General features: G+C 37.7%; 2 protein-coding genes across 2 annotated transcripts in view; both read left to right on the forward strand.

Annotated features, from left to right (window-relative positions):
- LOC134824541 (uncharacterized) lies at nucleotides 1–10,573 on the forward strand. Its single transcript, XM_063836449.1, has 4 exons — nucleotides 1–95; nucleotides 3,395–5,430; nucleotides 9,796–10,291; nucleotides 10,561–10,573. The coding sequence occupies exons 1-4, from the start codon at nucleotides 1–3 to the stop codon at nucleotides 10,571–10,573; spliced, it is 2,640 nt and encodes an 879-aa protein (XP_063692519.1).
- The window catches only part of LOC134824277 (sortilin-related receptor-like), a 25,601-nt gene continuing 14,081 nt past the window's right edge, over nucleotides 9,301–20,820 (forward strand). Inside the window, exons 1-6 of the mRNA XM_063836079.1 lie at nucleotides 9,301–9,324; nucleotides 16,269–16,443; nucleotides 16,733–16,832; nucleotides 17,012–17,131; nucleotides 17,302–17,427; nucleotides 17,738–17,863. Coding sequence (XP_063692149.1) covers nucleotides 16,303–16,443; nucleotides 16,733–16,832; nucleotides 17,012–17,131; nucleotides 17,302–17,427; nucleotides 17,738–17,863 — 613 coding nt within the window. The 5' untranslated portion in view covers nucleotides 9,301–9,324; nucleotides 16,269–16,302. The remainder of the gene's footprint in view (nucleotides 9,325–16,268; nucleotides 16,444–16,732; nucleotides 16,833–17,011; nucleotides 17,132–17,301; nucleotides 17,428–17,737; nucleotides 17,864–20,820) is intronic.

Consider the following 20,820-nt stretch of genomic DNA (forward strand, 5'->3'; position numbering starts at 1 on the left):
ATGTTGGCAGGCCCCAAACAGTTGGCGTCCTATACAGACCACCTGGTGGATCTGACAAAGATGCCCTACACGAATTTGAGAGCCTTCTTAATCAGGTTCCTGATAGGAACGTTATCCTGCTTGGAGATTTCAACTTTAATCTATTTAATAAAGGCTCTGCCAGCTTTGAAAACATTTTATATGGAAATAACTTCATCCCACTTATATCACTGGCAACGCACCATAAACCAGGCTGTGTCCCATCGCTTATTGACAATATTCTGACAAACTCCACTGACAATATTGTGTCAGCTGGACTACTGGATACCAGGGTTTCGCATCACTCTCCAATTTTCTGTATTCTCGAATGTAGCATGCCTGAAGAACCAGAACTTGACCCTTGTAAACCAAAATATGACTACTGTGAATCTAATATGAACAAGTTCTTAGAAGATATTCAAACAAATTTTTGTGGGCAGGTGTGCTACAACGTAGAAAACTTTGAAATTTTTGCAAATAAGATAAAACTTTTGATCGAAGAAAACTTTTTAATTGAATCTGAATCGTTCAAAAAGTCAAAAAGGAATATGATTGCAAACCCTTGGATCACACCAGGGATCATTGCATCAGTGAAAAAGAAAGAATATCTTTACAAGCAGTGGAAGAGTACAATTAAGGAACCCAACCCTCTTGGAGACTCTGATCTATACTTAACCTATAGTAAATTCCGTCGACAGTTAAAATACATTATCAGATCTGCCAAGAAATTGTACTATTGCAGAAAATTCTCAAAAGTCTCAGGTAATATGAAGCAAACATGGGCACTGATCAATGAACTGAGAGGAAAAACAAAAACTGGAATTAAGGCCTCGTTCAAAATAGATGGTAGTTTAGTAAAAGACAAACGTGTCATATCGAATGGCTTTAACATGTTCTTCTCTTCCATTGCAGGTAAACTTAATGCGAAACTCTGCTCCTCCAAACCAATAGGTCGTGACACAGCTTGCCAGAGACCCCTTGATTATAAGAACTATTTTAACAAAAGAGTCACCAACAGTATGTTCTTAAACCCCTGTGATTCTGAGGAAATCGAAAAAATTGTTAAAACCTTCCAGGGTGACAAGGCTAGTGACATATCAATAGCTGTTCTTAAGAAATGTTGCACAACAATCTCTAGGCACCTAGCTGGTTTCCTAAATTCATTCATGAAGCTGGGTCTATTTCCAAATATTCTCAAAATAGGTAAGGTTACCCCAGTATTTAAAAAAGGAGACCCACAGCTGTTTGACAACTACAGGCCTATATCCATTCTACCTATCTTTGGTAAGATATTTGAAAAAGTAATTTACTGCCGACTATATAGCTTCTTTACTTCACATATGGTCATATACGATAAACAGTTTGGATTCAGATCCAACCACTCAACGGCACATGCCATCAATTACTCCATTGACCACATTCTTAAAAACCTAGAAAGTAAGAATCATGTAATTGGCATATTTATTGACTTAAGCAAAGCGTTTGACACAATCGACCACAGAAAATTACTTGTCAAACTTGAACACTATGGCATAAGAGGGCCCTGTCTTGGCCTAATTGAAAGCTATTTGTGTAACCGACAGCAGTATGTTGATTTCCAAAATACACACTCTGATCACTGCAAAATTGAATATGGGGTACCACAGGGATCAGTTCTAGGCCCTCTCCTCTTCTTACTCTACATTAATGACATTACTAACTCTAGCCAACTTGGACACTTCATACTGTTTGCAGATGACACAAACATATTTGTTGCTGGAAAAACTGAAAAAGAAGCCTATTTGAATGCTAATAAAGTACTTGAATCTGTAAATAACTATATGGAATCTAACTTGCTGCACATTAACCAAAGCAAATCGGTCTACATGTTGTTCAGACCTGGCAGGTACTCGTCCTGTGCACGTGCTCGCGAATATGGCTCTGAGAACTCACTCACGTTATCAGGCACCACACTTACACGAGTAGATAAAGTGAGATTCCTTGGTGTTATCATAGACCATGAACTATCCTGGGAACCCCAACTGGATAACATAAAAAGTAAACTAACTACAAGTATAGCTATAATTAAACGTATTATGAAGTTTATTCCAGAAACAGAGTACCATAAGCTGTATGACTCCTTATTCAAGTCTCATATGAGCTACTGTATCAGTAGCTGGGGTGGTGTCACACCTTATAGACTATCTAAACTGTTCTCCATCCAAAAAAGATGCGTACGCCTTCTATTTGGAAGCAAACCAAGCTTTGACCGGGCAGAGTACTATGAAACATGTGCACGTGCAAGACCATACAGTGAACACATCACAAAAAGGAGCTTTGCTTTGGAAAACACTAAGCCAATTTTCAATATCGAGAAAATCATGTCAATCCACAACCTGTACATCCAACATATATCCACTGAACTGTTTAAAATCTTGAAACTGCATCAACCCATCTCTCTGACAAGTTTATTCCAAACAAGTTCCAGAACATGTAGCCAAACTATGCGGGTCCCCCGACACAAACTTGACATTTCTAAACACAATTTTGTCGTCAAAGGTACGACTATATGGAACAGTTTGATTGATAAAATATTCGACAAATGCACTCCTAATGAAAACAATGTCATGGTCCCTGGCTCTAGTAAATTTTCCGACCTTTCCTCCCCCATCTCAATTATCAAGAGCCGTATCAAAAAGCTGTTACTGGAAACCCAGCAATTGACAACACCTGGGCGTGAAATTGAGTGGCTCCCCCTAAATAGCTGGGGCATTGAACCAGCTTAGTTGATCAGCATCCCATCCCTTGCATACAATTAATTACAAAAGCGCTAATTATACCTGTTTCAAAAGCATCCTGTCTGGAAGTTCCCTGACTGCCGTGTGAATCTTTGGATCTATTTTTGGATCTATTTTTATATTGATATGATTTTTATATACCTATATATCCATCGCATAATTTCCATGTCCGCCTGAACAAACCTGGCACCATCAAATCTTACCTCTAGAAACCCCAGAACAAATCAAGCCTAGTCTGAATTCAAAACTAGTTGACCAGCTACGTACAGTTTCCTGGACAACTGGAACCTTTTTGGGCCATGCACAAGCCAATAGCATGTATGGTCCTGCAGTGGGGTCTCCTTGTCCTTGGATCTGTGTTTTGATCCGTCTTTTCTTAAAATTTTCAATTTGTGTCACTTAGACTCACCTATTAAATGTTAATCGACACCACTGGTCCTAGTTAGATTTAGCCAAGGCACGACTACTCAAAAGTAACAGTTAAATAGGTGTGACATACTATTATATTCTTATAATTATATCATATGAATTGATTGCACTGCTAATAAATAAAATACTTTGTTTTACTAAAATACTTTGTTTTACTTGTTTTACTTTAGTACATTGGGTACTGATCATAGATTTGTTTTGTCTAAGATCAAGCTATCTCTTCGACGAGCAAAAAAGCAACCCAAGAAAACCTGGTATAATTGGGGAGCACTAAAATCGGATGAAGACCTACAGAAGAGATATGCAGTAGAAGTCAAGAATCGGTACTCTGCTTTATGCGAGCAAACTGATGAAAGTGAGGTTACGGAACTGTATGGGCATTTTGTTGATGCGATTGCTGATACCAACAAAGCCATACTGCCTAAGAGAGAAAAGAAGAGACGTGACGATTTCGCGGGTGATCAGCGAGTTCAAAACGTGCGTACAGCGTTGCAGCAAGCAGAGACTGTCTATCACCGGGATCCTAGTGAAGACAGTCGACTCTCTGTTAACGTACTTAAAACTGAACTGGATCAGGTGTACCAGGACATCTTTGAAGAAGATCTAGTTGCCAAGGTTAAAAGGGTCGAAATGGCTGCAGACAGATGCAAAAATAAAGAAAGTTGGAATGTCATAAATGAGATTACTGGTAGGAAGGCCAAGGGGGCAACTCAAATAAGGGGCAACGGAGCCGAAGAGAGGAAGGAAAATTGGCTTAGGCATTTCACGAATCTTTTAGGGAGTACACCTGATGTGGAAAACGAACATCCTAGGATCGAGACTCAATTTGAAGGACTCAACATCAGTACAGAACCTTTTACTCTAGAGGAGCTCAAAGCTGCTAAACTCAGGATTAAAGAAGGTAAAGCACCAGGTGATGACGGTATACCACCTGAAGTCCTCAAAAGATGCGACCTGGATGAAATCGTGTTGTCCTTCTGCAACAAAGCCCTGACAGATGGTATTGCGCCAGATCAGTGGAGGATAAGCAACATCATTCCGGTCCCCAAAAAGGGAGACTTGACAAACCCTGGAAACTGGAGGGGGATATCTTTGACTTCACTTGTAGCAAAGACTCTTAATAGAATGGTGCTTAATAGGATCCAGCCGGCCATAGAAAGGGTACTTAGGGACACTCAGAATGGTTTTCGGGAAGGACGGTCCACTACTAGTCATATCTTAGCACTCAGAAGGATACTAGAGGGGGCTAGACAGAGAAACTTACCGGCAGCTATGGTGTTTGTTGATTTTAAGAAGGCCTTTGATTCACTTCACCGGGGAATTTTGATGCAAATACTAAAGGCCTATGGGATACCAGACAGTATTGTGGATATCATTAATCTACTCTATGTAAACACAAAGGGCAAAGTTATTACACCTGATGGGGATACTGAGCTATTTGATATCCTGGCAGGAGTTCTTCAAGGGGATACGTTAGCACCATACTTGTTTATTATAGCCCTTGACTATTGCATGAGACAAGCCTTAAGCAAGCACCCTGAAATAGGATTTACCATTAAGCCTTATAGGAGTAGGAGAGTTAAGGCGGAGAAGATATCAGACACTGGTTTTGCAGATGACATTGCTCTGATAGCAGATACTGTAAAGGAGGCAGAGACGCTGATGCTAGAGGTAGAAAGGGTTGCTGCTACAGTGGGACTTAGAATGAATGAAGGGAAAACCAAATTCATTACTCAGAACATCAAGAACCCTGATACCATCAAGTCCCTGGGTAACAGTACAATAGAGCATGTGGAAGACTTCACTTATCTGGGTTCTAGAATCAGAGACAGTGAGAGTGATATCAGGGTTAGGAAAGGAAGAGCATGGGGAGCATGCCACACACTCAAAAAGCTTTGGAATTCTAAGCTTAGAAAGTCTATCAAGATCAGAGTGTTTACAGCACTAGTGGAGTCGGTGCTACTGTACGGTTCCGAGACTTGGACAATGACGAAAAGGCTAGAGAAGATGGTTGATGGTTGCTATACGCGAATGTTAAGAATGGCCCTTAACATCAACCAATATCGAGACCATGTCAGCAACCACAGCCTGTACGGTGATCTTCCCAAAGTCAGCTCCAAGATAACCCAACGAAGGCTCAGACTTGCAGGTCATGCTCACCGACATCCGGAGCTGACACTGAACAAACTGATCCTCTGGAAGCCGAGTCATGGGCATACTAACAGGGGGCGACCTCATTTAACACTACTAGATAACCTAAAAGCAGATACTGGGCTGAAGTCAGTAGATGAGATAGCTAGACTGATGGAGGACAGAAAGCTGTGGAGAACTGTTGTCAATGGATCTCGGGAATACCACCCGCCTTAAGTCAGTCAGTAAGTCAGTTGATTGTTTTGTGGTAAATAAAAATTTTGTTTTACTAAAAAAAAATTTTGTTTTGGGGGGGGTGTCATGTCCGTCTATGTCCGCCTATGTCCTGTCCTTTTTGGATTCTATGAGACAACGGACGTGTTTTTTTGGCGGACACGGACGGACATTGGCGGACTTGGACGGACATTGGCGGACTCGGACGGACATAGGCGGACCCGGACGGACATAGGCGGACTCGGACGGACATTAGCGGACATTGGTGGACATTAGCGGACAAACATTTTGAGAATTTTTCGTAACTTGTATTATAATCTTGTACAAAACAAACGACTTATTAATCACACTAAAGCTATTAATAGCTTTAACTTATTATATCAAATTATATAGGGACCCAGGAAAAGGCCCCAAGAGTAGTCATTGGCCCCCCCCCCCCCCCCCCCCGGAGAAGGATGAGGAGGAGGACTGAGGACCGAGGAGGAAGAGGAGGAGGATGAAGAGGAGGAGGACCCAGGAGGAGGAGGACTGAGGAGGAGGACTGAGGAGGATGACTGAGAGGGAAGAGGAGGAGGAGGAGGAGGAGGAGGACTCAGGAGGAGGAGGAGGACTGAGGAGGACTGAATAGGAGGAGGAGGAGGGGGACTGGGGGAGGACTGAGGAGGAGGATGGAGGACTGAGGAGAAGGATGAGGAGGAGGACTGAGGAGGACTGAGGACTGAGGAGGAAGAGGAGGAGGGGGACCCGGGAGGAGGACCCGGGAGGAACTCAGGAGGGGGGAGGGGGAGGGGGAGGAGGGGACGTTGGGACTGATGGGAGGATGGGGGGAGGGGGAGGAGTAAGGAGAAGGGGGAGGAGGGGGACCAGGGGGACTGGGGAGGAGGATGAGGATGACTGAGAAGGAGGGGGATAAAGGGTACTGAGGAGGAGGTGGGGGGTGATGAGGGGATACTAAAGGGGGAGGAAGGATCAGAGGAGGATGGAGGAAGGGGATCAGGGGAGGATTAAGAAATGAGAAGGAGGACTGAGGAGAACTGAGGAGGAGGAGGAGGAGGAGGACTGAATAAGAGGAGGAGAAGGAGGGGGACTGGGAGAGGACTGAGGACTGAGGAGGACTGATGAGAAGGATGAGGAGGAGGACTGAGGACCGAGGAGGAAGAGGAGGAGGAGGACCCAGGAGGAGGAGACTGAGGAGGATGCTGAGAGGGAAGAGGAGGAGGAGGAGGAGGACTCAGAGGAGGAGGAGGAGGACTGAGGAGGACTGAGAAGGAGGAGGACTGAGGAGGAGGAGGAAGAGGAGGATTGAATAGGAGGAGGGGGACTGGGGGAGGACTGAGGAGGAGGATGGAGGACTGAGGAGAAGGATGAGGAGGAGGACTGAGGAGGACTGAGGAGGAAGAGGACTGGGGAGGAGGACCCAGGAGGAGGACTCAGGAGGAGGAGGAGGACTGGGGAGGAGGAGGACTGTTGAGGACTGATGAGGAGGACTGAGGACGAGGAGGAAGAGTAGGAGGAGGCTGAGGAGGGGAGGAGGAAGAGGACTGAGGAAGATCAGGAATACCAGGAGGAGGCCGAGGAGGAGGAAGAGTAGGAGGAGGAAGCATCTAAATGTTATTTCCATTTTTGTCCGTTTTTGTCCATTTTTGTCCGCTCTATTTTTTGTCCGTTTTGAAAATATAGGGTACCGTTTTGAAAATATAGGGACAAAAAACATGATCCCCTATAACAGCAAAAATTGAACATTTTATTTAGCAATTTAGGTGTCCATTAATGTCGCTAATGTCCGTATATGTCCGTCTATGTCCGCCTATGTCCGTCTATGTCCGCCTATGTCCGCCTATGTCCTGTCCTTTTTGGATTCTATGAGACAAGCGGACATAGACGGACGTGACAACCCCCCCCCCCCCCCCCCTGTTTTACTATTAGCCTGATATCCATGAAGCCGAATGGCATCAAATCCCCTTTTGAATCCAGTAACTGACTCACTAGCTTTCACAAGTGGTGTTAGACTGTTCCAGTAGCGCAAGACCCTTTGGGCAAAGAAGTCAGTCTCATTTGTGGTAAATCTGTGTGGCTTTGACCTAGCAGAGACATAAGTTTTTTTAAACGAGTGCTATTAATCGTCCTCAGCTGTAATGTGTTTTGAACATCGTTAGAACTAGGAATAAACAAGAAATCAACACTTACATACACGTAAAAGGTATCGCAACATTAAACAGTAGCGCCGATAAAACTAAGAAATTCGTGAGTAATAGGACATATTTTGCTTGAGCGCTCGATTTTCATAGTATGGCGTAAATCGGCAAAAATATGCGCGGCGCATAAATTTTTTTAAATTCACTAAAAAGTTTTTTTAAAATCATAAAAACATCAAGTACATTAAAATTTAAGCTTTTTTATTATAATTTGTGACAAATTTAACTGTCAATAAAATTATATTTAAGTGCCAAAAATAAAATGCGCGCAAAAATGGATAAAAACGATTTTTGAATTTTTGGCTTAGGAAATTCTGAAATAACAGGTTAATTTTAATATAAACTTGTGCAGCTTATTTCTTTGCAGCTAGAGCTAGACTAAGAGACTTTACACAAATTTTTTGATATTCCAACAAATTTAATTTGCTTTAAAAAAATTAAAAAATACAATTTGTTTACTTATTTTTGGACCAAAGTGAAAATTGATTTTTAGCAATTTTAAGGTGACCAGGGAATTTTAGTTTAATTATCTCGGAACCAGTTTTAATAAATTCTACGGTCAAAAATACGTTCAGGGGTGTACAACTTTTAAAATATTTCAAACTATGGCGAACACCGCGAGTCGGCGAGTGCATAACTAACTGATTAAACTAATAACTAACTAAACGTAACAGTATAATTAGTTGTAACATCATAATGCATAAGGTTTCGATCAATGATTAAGTTTATAATTAAAATTGTTCTACTACTACCGTTTAATGTTTAGGCGTTTATAGTACAATTTGATAATTTTGCAAAACGGCTCGCGGATTTTGAATTTCAGCTCCTTATATAGAGCTCCGAGAGTTTTGAGTTCAGAACAGATGTAGAAGATAAAACAGCTAAAAAGAAAGCACAAGCAAAGTGGAGGAGCTTATTTCGATAAATTTATGTTGATGGAAAAAGTACGAAAGTTTAAACGTAGATTTTGGGGGTGAAGATCGAGTTTTAGGATGATGATTAATCACTCTACACTCGACTGTCACGTAACTTTTTTAACCCGTTCTCTAGCTGGTTCTGAACGACTTTTCGAAACCGTAACCCTCTAATCTGATCCCAACCCTAACCCTAACCCAATCCTTAACAAAAACATATGCTGAAACCCTAACCCTAACGAGAAATTAGACTAACTTCCTTATACGGACATATCACGTGATCGAGACAGTTTTTCGCCAATATCTCGTCAGGGGAGCATTTTAACCCTATGTCATGGGGGGTGATTCGGAATCAGCGTCCGAAAATACATCGCATGAAGTTGGTTACAACCGTCGGGGGCTCTTTTTGAACAATCTCGAAGATCGACTGTAGAGTGATTTAGCACGCTCGCGAGTTTTAACGACTATATTTACGGATCTCCTAACGATAGAACCTGCACTCCTGCCTGTCCAACCAACTTCATTCTCAAGGAAGACCAACACCCAGGATGAGGCCCGTCTTGATGTATCAGCTAACATTTTAAAATGTTTTAATACTTTCAACACTACTATATAACAAATAATTTGAGGACCCGAAACCGCTGAGCAGTCTCTATCTTGAACTTGCTCAACCCCATCTCACTTTGAGAATGGTGGAATCCGGTCAAACCGATCAACAGCCAGTGGGGCTGGGTACCTCAAATTATGTCTTTCAGGAAGATAACAAAGGAAATGACAATGAAAGGCATGATTTGGGGTCCCAGATTAAAGACAATCAGACATCAGCCCCTGCTGCACCTGAATCCTCAGAAGCTGTTGCAGAGAACAGAACCCCTGAGGACTGTGAAGCAGACGTAAGCAGTTTTGTTTCATTTTGTACCAATGCTTCAACACCTTTTGATACAATTCTTTTGGCCCATTCAAAAAACTTACGATCTGAAGTAGACAATATCAAACTGAACTTTTGTAGTACTTTGAAAGTAGAAGTAGACCAATTTGCAACGTTGACCCCTACAATCATCAAAAACTGTTCAACACTTAACAAATATACCCTGGCAGACGGCCTTCTGTCCCTACTTTCTCTGTCAGAGAAAGTATGTGCAGTAATAGGGGGTAAAAGGTTGTCTATCGGTGACAACCCCATCGATGAAGCAGCAGTTGCTTCTTCCGTAGCTGCTGACTCCATTTCTGGAAATGCTACCCTCCATGAATCCCTTCAGGCTATTCAAAATAGCATTCTTAAGAGAGATAAGGTGCACAATGGCACTCTCAAATCAATCAGTGGCCAGCTTAACACCCTGACTCTCTCCATTGATCAGTACATGAAACCATCAGATATGTCAACTCCAGATGTACCACGTAACACTGCATTTCCTTCTTTCCCAATAGGCCTTCCTAATATCAATATCGAAAAACCAGATCCTAAGATTGACTTACATACAGTGCAAAATCCTATAGACACCTCCATTGGTCACATTGAGTCATTCACACCAGATTTTGTTGCCCAAGAACTTTCGGATAAACTCACTGAATACCTTGACACATTCAGTGAACAGTTTGATGCAAACTCAGAAAGAGGACATGGTGTCATAAGCTTTGGGGATGCATACAACTATCCAGGAGCCAAAGCTGCAAAACCTATATCCAAAAACATCCCTGAACCCCTAACTGAACTTGTTTCGCTCATCCAGGCCAAATTCCCTGAAAGTGTCATTAATCAGTGTTTAGTGAATCGCTACCTTGACGAGAAATCAGAGCTGCCGAAGCATTCGGACAACGAAGCCTCACTAATGTTTGATAGTAACATCTTCACTATATCACTAGGCAGTACCTGTGATGTTCTATTCAGTAAAATCGAAGGATCTGAAACCAAAACTGTATCAGCTACTGGAAAAAGTCTATATGTTATGAGTAAGCAATCTCAGTCTGTTTGGCAACATCAAATAGATCAATCTCCAACCACACGTGAGAAAAGATATAGTGTTACATTTCGTTATGTTACATCTAACAACGAAAATGCAACAATAATAATAGGAGACTCCAACACCAGATTCTTGAAATTCGGTAGTGGGAAAGGACGTTTCGGTCATAGAATGCCAGGGAAAAGGGTAGAATGTTTTACTATTGATATGATTAACCCAAGTTTGTGTGAAGGTTACAGAAATATTTTTATTCATTGTGGAGTAAATGATATTAAGAAACGGAGCTCAAATATCGAGCAGTGTGCCAGTGATCTCAAGGTAAAACTTGATGATATATGTCGTAAATGTCCATACTCCAAGGTTACCGTTTCGCCAGTACTACCCACTAAGTTTGGCTGGTTGAACGAGAAAGCATTATATTTTAACAAACTTATATTTCAATATGTTGACATGAACCCAAGGGTGGGAACTCTAGATTTTAATGAATTTGTTGGTGAAGATGGTAAACTAGCTGACCAGTTCGGTCGTTTCAAGGATAAAAGTGATGCCATCCATCTTGGGTCTACTGGTATCTTTAAGTTGTCTAGGCTAATAGTGGATAAAATACAGCGCAATCCAATAGATGGGCGCCAATTTAGTGATATTGCTAGGAGTAAAGTTGGGATGTTCAATTCACGTGTTCAAAGAGCTCCGAAACCATGAATAGAACAAATATATGTGAGAACTGTATCTGCTGCAGCAAACCTATTCGTGCTGGACACCCATTTATAAATTGTAATAAGTGTGATTGCATCATTCACAAGAGATGTAAAACACAGGAAAACATTGCCACTTTTAGAGAAAAAACTTACTGCTCAAATTGTATTCAAAATCATGATATAATTCGTTATAATCCATTCTATCAAGCACCTCACTTTTCAAACAACGAACTACTTGACAATGAACCTCACGACTATATAGACTCAATAGGTACAATCTCAAAAACTCTTGAGAACTGTCAATCATATTCTACTAAAAACTTCAACAACCTCATAAAGCAGATTCCTCAAACAACATCAAAGCGCATATTCTCACACTACTTTCGAAATATTGATGGAAATGGTACTAACTTTGACAAATTGGCCTTAGAATTAGCCTGCATAGACCACAAATTTTCTGTGATAGGTTTAGCAGAAACAAACATTGATCCCTGTAATAGTCAGCTGTACCAAATTAAAGACTATACTTCATGTTACCAAAAACGCTTCGTTTCTAATAAGACACAACAGGTAAAAAGTAAAGGAAGTGGAGTTTCTCTCTACATGTACATTCACAACTCCTTTAACTTTAGTGTGATTGAAAAGTTATCTGTTTGTACAGAGCAATTTGAGTCCCTATTCGTAACAATAAGTAATGCTCCAGAACCAGTAACAGTTGGAGTTGTATACCGCTCACCAAGCAATCCACTTGCTAACTTCAATGCACAGTATAAAGAAGTTCTTACTGCACTGAAAGGACATAAAGCATACATATTAGGGGACTTCAATGTTAACTTAACCAATTTATCAGGCCCAGATGAAGATATATTCGAAGAAGTTATTTATAGTCACGGGTTCACGCCCACAATATCCATTCCCACACACCAAATGCCCCACTGCTCAAAAACGTGCATTGATAACATACACACTAATGACATTCACTCATCAACTATATCTGGAGTAATTCAGGATAGTGCTTCACATCACCAGCCCATTTTCTGCCTTCAAGTAATGAATTCTGATACTAGTTCGGAACAGAATAAATCACCTGAAAAAACAACCATTTATTATAACTATAGTAATGCAAACCTTGATAAGCTCTGTGAAGAAATTGAAAACGACATAGATACATTTTACCACAGATGTGACTCTTTTGAATCCTTCATGGATCTGTTTCAAGAAAAGATAGATATATCTTGCAAATTGGCTTCACCAAAAACCACCAAACGAAATAATATAACAAATCCATGGATCACAAACGGCCTTATCAACTCTGTGGAGAAAAAAGCCAGACTTTATTTTGAATGGAAAAAAACAAAAACATTGTTAATTCCAGATGGGGATCTGGAAAGACATAATGTTTACAAGGACTACTCAAAATATCTTAAAATTGCCATAAAAACTGCCAAAACCAGGTATTATGCTGAAAAGTTTGAGAAAAATAGCCATAACTCCAAAAAAACCTGGCAAATAATTAACGAGCTTCGTGGCAAAAAGAAGAATCAGCTAAAAGATGACTTCATTATAGATGGAACTAGAGTAATTTGTAGGCGGACAATTGCAAACAAATTCAATAGTTACTTTACATCTTTAGCTAGTAATTTAAATGAGAAGGTTTTGTCCGAGAACCAACTGTCTATCCAACCAATGCAATCATTTGTTGAGTTTATGTCGAAATCAGTCAACAGTTCAATACATCTAGAAGAAACTCATCCTGAGGAGATTCTTGAAATAATTCAAGAATTCGTTAACGGAAAAGCCAGTGATATACCAATAGCAGTTATCAAGAAACCGGCTCATCTCTTATCCAACATATTAGCAAATTTGTATAATACATGTATTCAAAAAGGCACGTTCCCATCCATATTCAAAATAGGCAAAGTAACTCCTATCCATAAAAAAGATAATAAAGAAAATATTGAAAATTATAGACCTGTGTCAATATTGCCAATCTTTGGTAAAATATTTGAAAAAATAATATACAAACGGCTTTATACCTTTTTCACTGCTAATGACATTCTCAGTAATGAACAATTTGGTTTTCGAAAAGGCCACTCAACCTCACATGCACTCCACAAATCAGTTCATTCAATCACAACATCAACATCCAGTGGTAATCATGTTCTAGGAATCTTTATTGACCTAAGCAAAGCTTTTGATACTCTTGACCATGGCATTCTCCTGAGGAAACTGGAAAATTATGGGGTTAGAGGTCTAGCTCTAGGACTTCTAAAAAGCTATTTATCCGATAGATCACAGTATGTTTCATTTCTCAACACTACATCAGAGACTATGAATGTAAAATATGGAGTTCCCCAAGGTTCCATACTAGGCCCTCTACTTTTCTTATTATATATGAACGACATAATAAACTGTTACAAAGGCGATGAATGCAAATTTGTGCTCTATGCTGATGACACAAATATATTTATCACTGGACCGTCCAAAGAAGCAACATACTTGAAGGCCAATAAAGTTCTTGATTTCGTATGCAAATTCATGAGAATTAATCTCTTACATATAAATATGTCTAAATGCTGCTACATACATTTTCTACCTGCATACGAATCTGATGAAACCTGCGCCAGGGTTAGGCCGTATGCCAATGAACATGACAAATCACAAGGAATATTTATAAATGGACACAAAATTGTCAAGGTTAGCAACACCAAATTTCTTGGTGTAGTAATTGATGAAAAACTTAGCTGGGGCCCACATATAGAATATCTAAGAAAAAAAATTAGATCCACTACAGGAGCACTTAACAGGATTAAACATTCAGTTCCAGGGGAACACTACCAAAAAATATACTCTGCATTATTGGAATCACATCTTGCTTACGGAATAAGTGTTTGGGGCTCAGCTCTCAAAGACCAACCAAACGATAAGCTGTTCATAACTCAGAAACGTTGTATAAGAATCCTTTTTGGAGACCTAAATGCATACCTCGACAAACATGCCACTTGTGCACGAGCCAGACCTTATACAAAACAGAGGTTAGGAGCTGCTTTTTTCGAAAAAGAGCACACCAAGCCCATTTTTAATCGACTAAAATTGCTTACCGTTCAAAACTTGTACAAATACCACTGTATATCTGAGATATTTCGAATTATGAAATTTCGCACTCCATACTCGTTGTATTGTACTATAGACTCATCAAAACGTGATACAAGCAATGTCATAATTCTCCCAAGAAAAACCAACACTTTTCTTTATATAGCCTCCAAATTGTGGAATAGCATACATAAACGGATTCTAAATGAGAATGGGGAAATCCTCACTACTTCTGTAGCTTTGGTTAAATTACGCTGTAAAAGTATCATCCTGGGATCTCAATCCATCAACAATAATAACACCTGGACTTACCACAACTTTCACATCGCCCCTCACTCAATCACAGACCAAACCATTTCATCACTCACTCACCAAATTGCCGACCCAATATCTATTGAAGTGGCGAAAATTTTCTAGACAAATGATATTTCGATATTATTGCTGCAGCAGATACAAATACCAACATTATTATATTCCCAAACGTTTGAACCTTTAAATTAACTAGGAAAGTCAATCCTCAACTTGACTTTTACTGTTTTAAACAGATATGATGATATTAACTTAATTTATTATTATTATTATTATTATTTTTTTTACATACTCCTTCTTAGTGTGGTGACTTGGGGTCCATAAATATAACAATACAAGCTGATAAACCAAAAAGAACAACTGGGGTAGGTAGGTAGCCCTGGTGGGTGCGTAAACTTTACGGCCTGCTCTCTCCAAGATCAGCCTGCTTCTCCATTTTACCGTGAAGCCCCATTTCTTATGAAGAAATGCAAAGCTACTAGGATTTTTCCAGCATTCATTTTGAACAATTGTAATTTAAATACAGACATTTTATTTCCTAATCATCTTCCTCTGGACTTCTCTGTGTTTTTGCTTCAATTTGTTCGCAAGTTAAGAGTCTAAAGAGAAATTCTCCAAGAGAAATCAAGTTCAAATGCGACTCATAAATATAGCCCCCTTGAACTATTTAGCCTAATTTCTAGTTTTTATAAAATATACAATGCAAGTGCAGGTTTACTAATCTTAATCTACTTAACAACTCAATAGCCCAAGTCACCATACCCGTAGTATATTCCATGGTAATAGAAGAGCTTTAAAGTTTTTCAAATTGTTGCTATAATTGATTTAAATAAAAATTTGTTGTTTTCTTGAAAAATTTGTTGTTTTCTTGAATGTTGGACTGAATACACCCCTGCTTTGCAGCATCATCTGTGGTTCCTTGTCTTACTATATGTAAAGCGAGACGATATATATGAATTCAATAGGTACTAATTATTTTAGTCTCTTGAGTCTTGACACCATTTAGGGTTATACGGGTTCCTGCTAGTATAACTAACTCAAATATTTGCCGACAAAGTGCTGTTACATACAATTTTACTTTACAAGTTTGTTTATTTATTTCAATAAGAATATTGTGATATTTTGAAAAATGATTATTTTTGACAGTGAATTAGAACTTTTAATTTAAAGTTCTAAGGGAATAAAAGAACCATTCTGTCAGAAACAGAACTATTGGTATGGTCATTATTTGAGATCAGAGCAAAAAACTAACAAAGATTAATTTATGTTTCATATGGCCAAGCTTTGTAGCATCCGGTCAAGTTTGCAACATCTGACCAACTTTAAGATGAGAGCGATTCTGGTGCTTGTTAGCAATAAGGTTAAAGAGAAATCTTGCTGTGTCATGTGACTGAGTCTCGAAAGTCTAAATTTTAAAATTTTTGATCTTTTATGTTCTATTTGGTAGGATTTTCGATGAAAGAAAATTAAGAATACTGTCTGTCAACTTGATGATTACTTATCACTTATCAGCAGCTAGAATGTGAAGCAAAACAGTATGATCTATGGCATGGACTTCAGTTTACACGCTATCCTGTTCTTTTCTTGTCATTGTTTGTAGCCTCGAAACCTGCTCACTCTCCTCCAAACAGTATCCTGAGTTAGAATTGAAAAATGCATCAAACTATACGAGAAACTGTCCACTGGTAAGTTCTCATTGGCTTGGTGTTTGTAGCACAATTTTTTCCCTACTATTGCCGAAAGCAAAAAGATCATAAGTATTGGTTAGGACAGCAAGCTACTCCTTCGTAACATATACCAGGCCCTTTTATTTCTGTGGAGGCGTCTATTTTGCCGCATGCGACACCAGTCATGAGCTAATTTATTACACCCACAGAGACCAGATTTAATGTCCATGATATATTTCAACGATTATATTAACTTGAAGCCCAAGTTACCAACTATAATCGATTTATTTAAAATTACTTCTCCCAGATTTCAGTGGCATCAGAACAGATATGTATCAAAGAGTTTTGTAGAATAGTTGAAGCAAGAAATGACTGTTATGGTAATGCTATCCAGTTACTAAAAGATGGTAAATAGTCAAACTATATATGCAGGGATTGGGAAATTATAATATAATGATCAGTAAAAACTAAAATAGTCGTTTTTTCATAAAGCTATAAGTAATAAGTGTAGATAATTTCTCAATTTTAGCTCACTCTTTTTATTAATATGCTTTTAAATAATTTGTAAACTAAATAAATTTTTCAGGTACGGGATTTATATGCTACATTTTACAGTTACACAGCTGCCCCGGGTCATCTGGCTGTCAGTTTGAAAAAAGGGTTGGGTCCAAGATTCTTCTTTCAGACAATTTCAAAAAACCTGAAGGTTTGTCAAGCAAGTTGTAGGTATTGATATCTGGCCTTTATATGGAAACTGTAGCTTAGCAAAGCTTGTCACGAGTCTAACAATGAGACATATGAACTGAATATTTTTGCTGTGTCTTTATTTACATTTTTTATTGAGACCTTATTATTTAATTTAACTGAATTCCTCAGAGTATGATGTAGTGTGTCCAGAAATGCACCGTTGTGCAAGTGGAAAATGTTTGGACAAGATAAACATTTGTGACGGTATAACGGACTGTCCAGATGGTAGCGATGAACTCGCATGTGTTCAAGATGGTAAGTTTTTGTAATTTAATGATAAAAAGTATTATAAAGGTTGACATTATTTTCGTAGTGCTTTATTTGGTTGTTTGCATTCATTATTAACTGATTTATAATTATATTTCAAACAAAATATCGGTCAATCTGATAAATTATGATAGATTCAAGTTCTTCTGCTTCCTTGCTTCAGGTATTGGTGAACTACCCTCAACCACAAATTACATCACTATTATTATTTTCTCATTATCTTATTTAAATATGATCCCTTATATATATCATTAATTTTAAACTAATTTCCCACTATTTGTAATCCTCGTTGTTTCAGAGAGTTGTGATGCGCCAAACAACTTTGTATGTCGGAGTGATGGAAAATGTATACCATCCTCTCTAAAGTGCGATGGAGTTATTGACTGTACAGATGGTTCTGATGAGATGGGGTGTACGGAGTATTGTGAGTGTAATTATAGTTCTTAATTAATGAGTACGGAGTATTGTGAGTGTAATTATAGTTCTTAATTAATGAGTACGGAGTATTGTGAGTGTAATTATAGTTCTTAATTACGGAGTATTGTGAGTGTAATTATAGTTCTTAATTAATGAGTACGGAGTATTGTGAGTGTAATTATAGAACTGTTAATTAATGAGTACGGAGTATTGTGAGTGTAATTATAGAACTGTTAATTAATGAGTACGGAGTATTGTGAGTGTAATTATAGTTCTTAATTAATGAGTACGGAGTATTGTGAGTGTAATTATAGTTCTTAATTAATGAGTACGGAGTATTGTGAGTGTAATTATAGTTCTTAATTAATGAGTACGGAGTATTGTGAGTGTAATTATAGTTCTTAATTAATGAGTACGGAGTATTGTGAGTGTAATTATAGTTCTTAATTAATGAGTACGGAGTATTGTGAGTGTAATTATAGTTCTTAATTAATGAGTACGGAGTATTGTGAGTGTAATTATAGAACTGTTAATTAATGAGTACGGAGTATTGTGAGTGTAATTATAGAACTGTTAATTAATGAGTACGGAGTATTGTGAGTGTAATTATAGTTCTTAATTAATGAGTACGGAGTATTGTGAGTGTAATTATAGTTCTTAATTAATGAGTACGGAGTATTGTGAGTGTAATTATAGAACTGTTAATTAATGAGTACGGAGTATTGTGAGTGTAATTATAGTTCTTAATTAATGAGTACGGAGTATTGTGAGTGTAATTATAGAACTGTTAATTAATGAGTACGGAGTATTGTGAGTGTAATTATAGTTCTTAATTAATGAGTACGGAGTATTGTGAGTGTAATTATAGTTCTTAATTAATGAGTACGGAGTATTGTGAGTGTAATTATAGTTCTTAATTAATGAGTACGGAGTATTGTGAGTGTAATTATAGAACTGTTAATTAATGAGTACGGAGTATTGTGAGTGTAATTATAGAACTGTTAATTAATGAGTACGGAGTATTGTGAGTGTAATTATAGTTCTTAATTAATGAGTACGGAGTATTGTGAGTGTAATTATAGAACTGTTAATTAATGAGTACGGAGTATTGTGAGTGTAATTATAGAACTGTTAATTAATGAGTACGGAGTATTGTGAGTGTAATTATAGTTCTTAATTAATGAGTACGGAGTATTGTGAGTGTAATTATAGAACTGTTAATTAATGAGTACGGAGTATTGTGAGTGTAATTATAGAACTGTTAATTAATGAGTACGGAGTATTGTGAGTGTAATTATAGAACTGTTAATTAATGAGTACGGAGTATTGTGAGTGTAATTATAGAACTGTTAATTAATGAGTACGGAGTATTGTGAGTGTAATTATAGTTCTTAATTAATGAGTACGGAGTATTGTGAGTGTAATTTTAGAACTGTTAATTAATGAGTACGGAGTATTGTGAGTGTAATTATAGTTCTTAATTAATGAGTACGGAGTATTGTGAGTGTAATTATAGTTCTTAATTAATGAGTACGGAGTATTGTGAGTGTAATTATAGTTCTTAATTAATGAGTACGGAGTATTGTGAGTGTAATTATAGAACTGTTAATTAATGAGTACGGAGTATTGTGAGTGTAATTATAGAACTGTTAATTAATGAGTACGGAGTATTGTGAGTGTAATTATAGTTCTTAATTAATGAGTACGGAGTATTGTGAGTGTAATTATAGTTCTTAATTAATGAGTACGGAGTATTGTGAGTGTAATTATAGAACTGTTAATTAATGAGTACGGAGTATTGTGAGTGTAATTATAGTTGTTAATTAATGAGTACGGAGTATTGTGAGTGTAATTATAGAACTGTTAATTAATGAGTACGGAGTATTGTGAGTGTAATTATAGAACTGTTAATTAATGAGTACGGAGTATTGTGAGTGTAATTATAGAACTGTTAATTAATGAGTACGGAGTATTGTGAGTGTAATTATAGTTCTTAATTAATGAGTACGGAGTATTGTGAGTGTAATTATAGAACTGTTAATTAATGAGTACGGAGTATTGTGAGTGTAATTATAGTTCTTAATTAATGAGTACGGAGTATTGTGAGTGTAATTATAGTTGTTAATTAATGAGTACGGAGTATTGTGAGTGTAATTATAGAACTGTTAATTAATGAGTACGGAGTATTGTGAGTGTAATTATAGAACTGTTAATTAATGAGTACGGAGTATTGTGAGTGTAATTATAGTTCTTAATTAATGAGTACGGAGTATTGTGAGTGTAATTATAGAACTGTTAATTAATGAGTACGGAGTATTGTGAGTGTAATTATAGTTGTTAATTAATGAGTACGGAGTATTGTGAGTGTAATTATAGTTGTTAATTAATGAGTACGGAGTATTGTGAGTGTTATTATAGTTGCTAATTAATGTGTACGGAGTATTGTGAGTGTAATTATAGAACTGTTAATTAATGAGTACGGAGTATTGTGAGTGTAATTATAGTTCTTAATTAATGAGTACGGAGTATTGTGAGTGTAATCATAGTTGTTAATTAATGAGTACGGAGTATTGTGAGTGTAATTATAGTTGTTAATTAATGAGTACGGAGTATTGTGAGTGTAATTATAGTTGTTAATTAATGAGTTAATTAATGAGTTAATTAATTCCATTAATTTTTTTTGAAAATATTCGAAAAATATATTACATTAATATTTATAACAACGTATATCAATAAGATTTTTAGCATCAATTCATTGAGTCCATGTGCATGGGACTCCTAATTAGCTAATCAACTAGTTAACTAAGCTTTGATACAAAGCATGCAAACTCAAAGTCACTCTCATCCTGGTCGATTCCTGCAGTAAATGCTCATGTACTTCCATTGATTGTACTGCACTTGGATTAATCTAATTCTAAAGTGTGCGATGTACAATATTCAGCATCAATGTTATTAGGTCATATT

The sequence above is a fragment of the Bolinopsis microptera genome, chromosome 12 (genome assembly GCF_026151205.1).
Source record: "Bolinopsis microptera isolate Bmic1 chromosome 12, MBARI_Bmic_1.0, whole genome shotgun sequence".
NCBI classification, from domain to species: Eukaryota; Metazoa; Ctenophora; class Tentaculata; order Lobata; family Bolinopsidae; genus Bolinopsis; species Bolinopsis microptera.

Bases quoted from the DNA above. Each gene is read 5' to 3' on its own strand.
- LOC134824541 (XM_063836449.1), top strand. From the start codon at position 1: ATGTTGGCAGGCCCCAAACAGTTGGCGTCCTATACAGACCACCTGGTG. The intron at 96-3,394 runs GTTCCTGATAGG...GTTTTACTTTAG, and splicing joins TTGAGAGCCTTCTTAATCAG to TACATTGGGTACTGATCATA. The intron at 5,431-9,795 runs GTCATGGGCATA...ATACCCTGGCAG, and splicing joins ACTGATCCTCTGGAAGCCGA to ACGGCCTTCTGTCCCTACTT.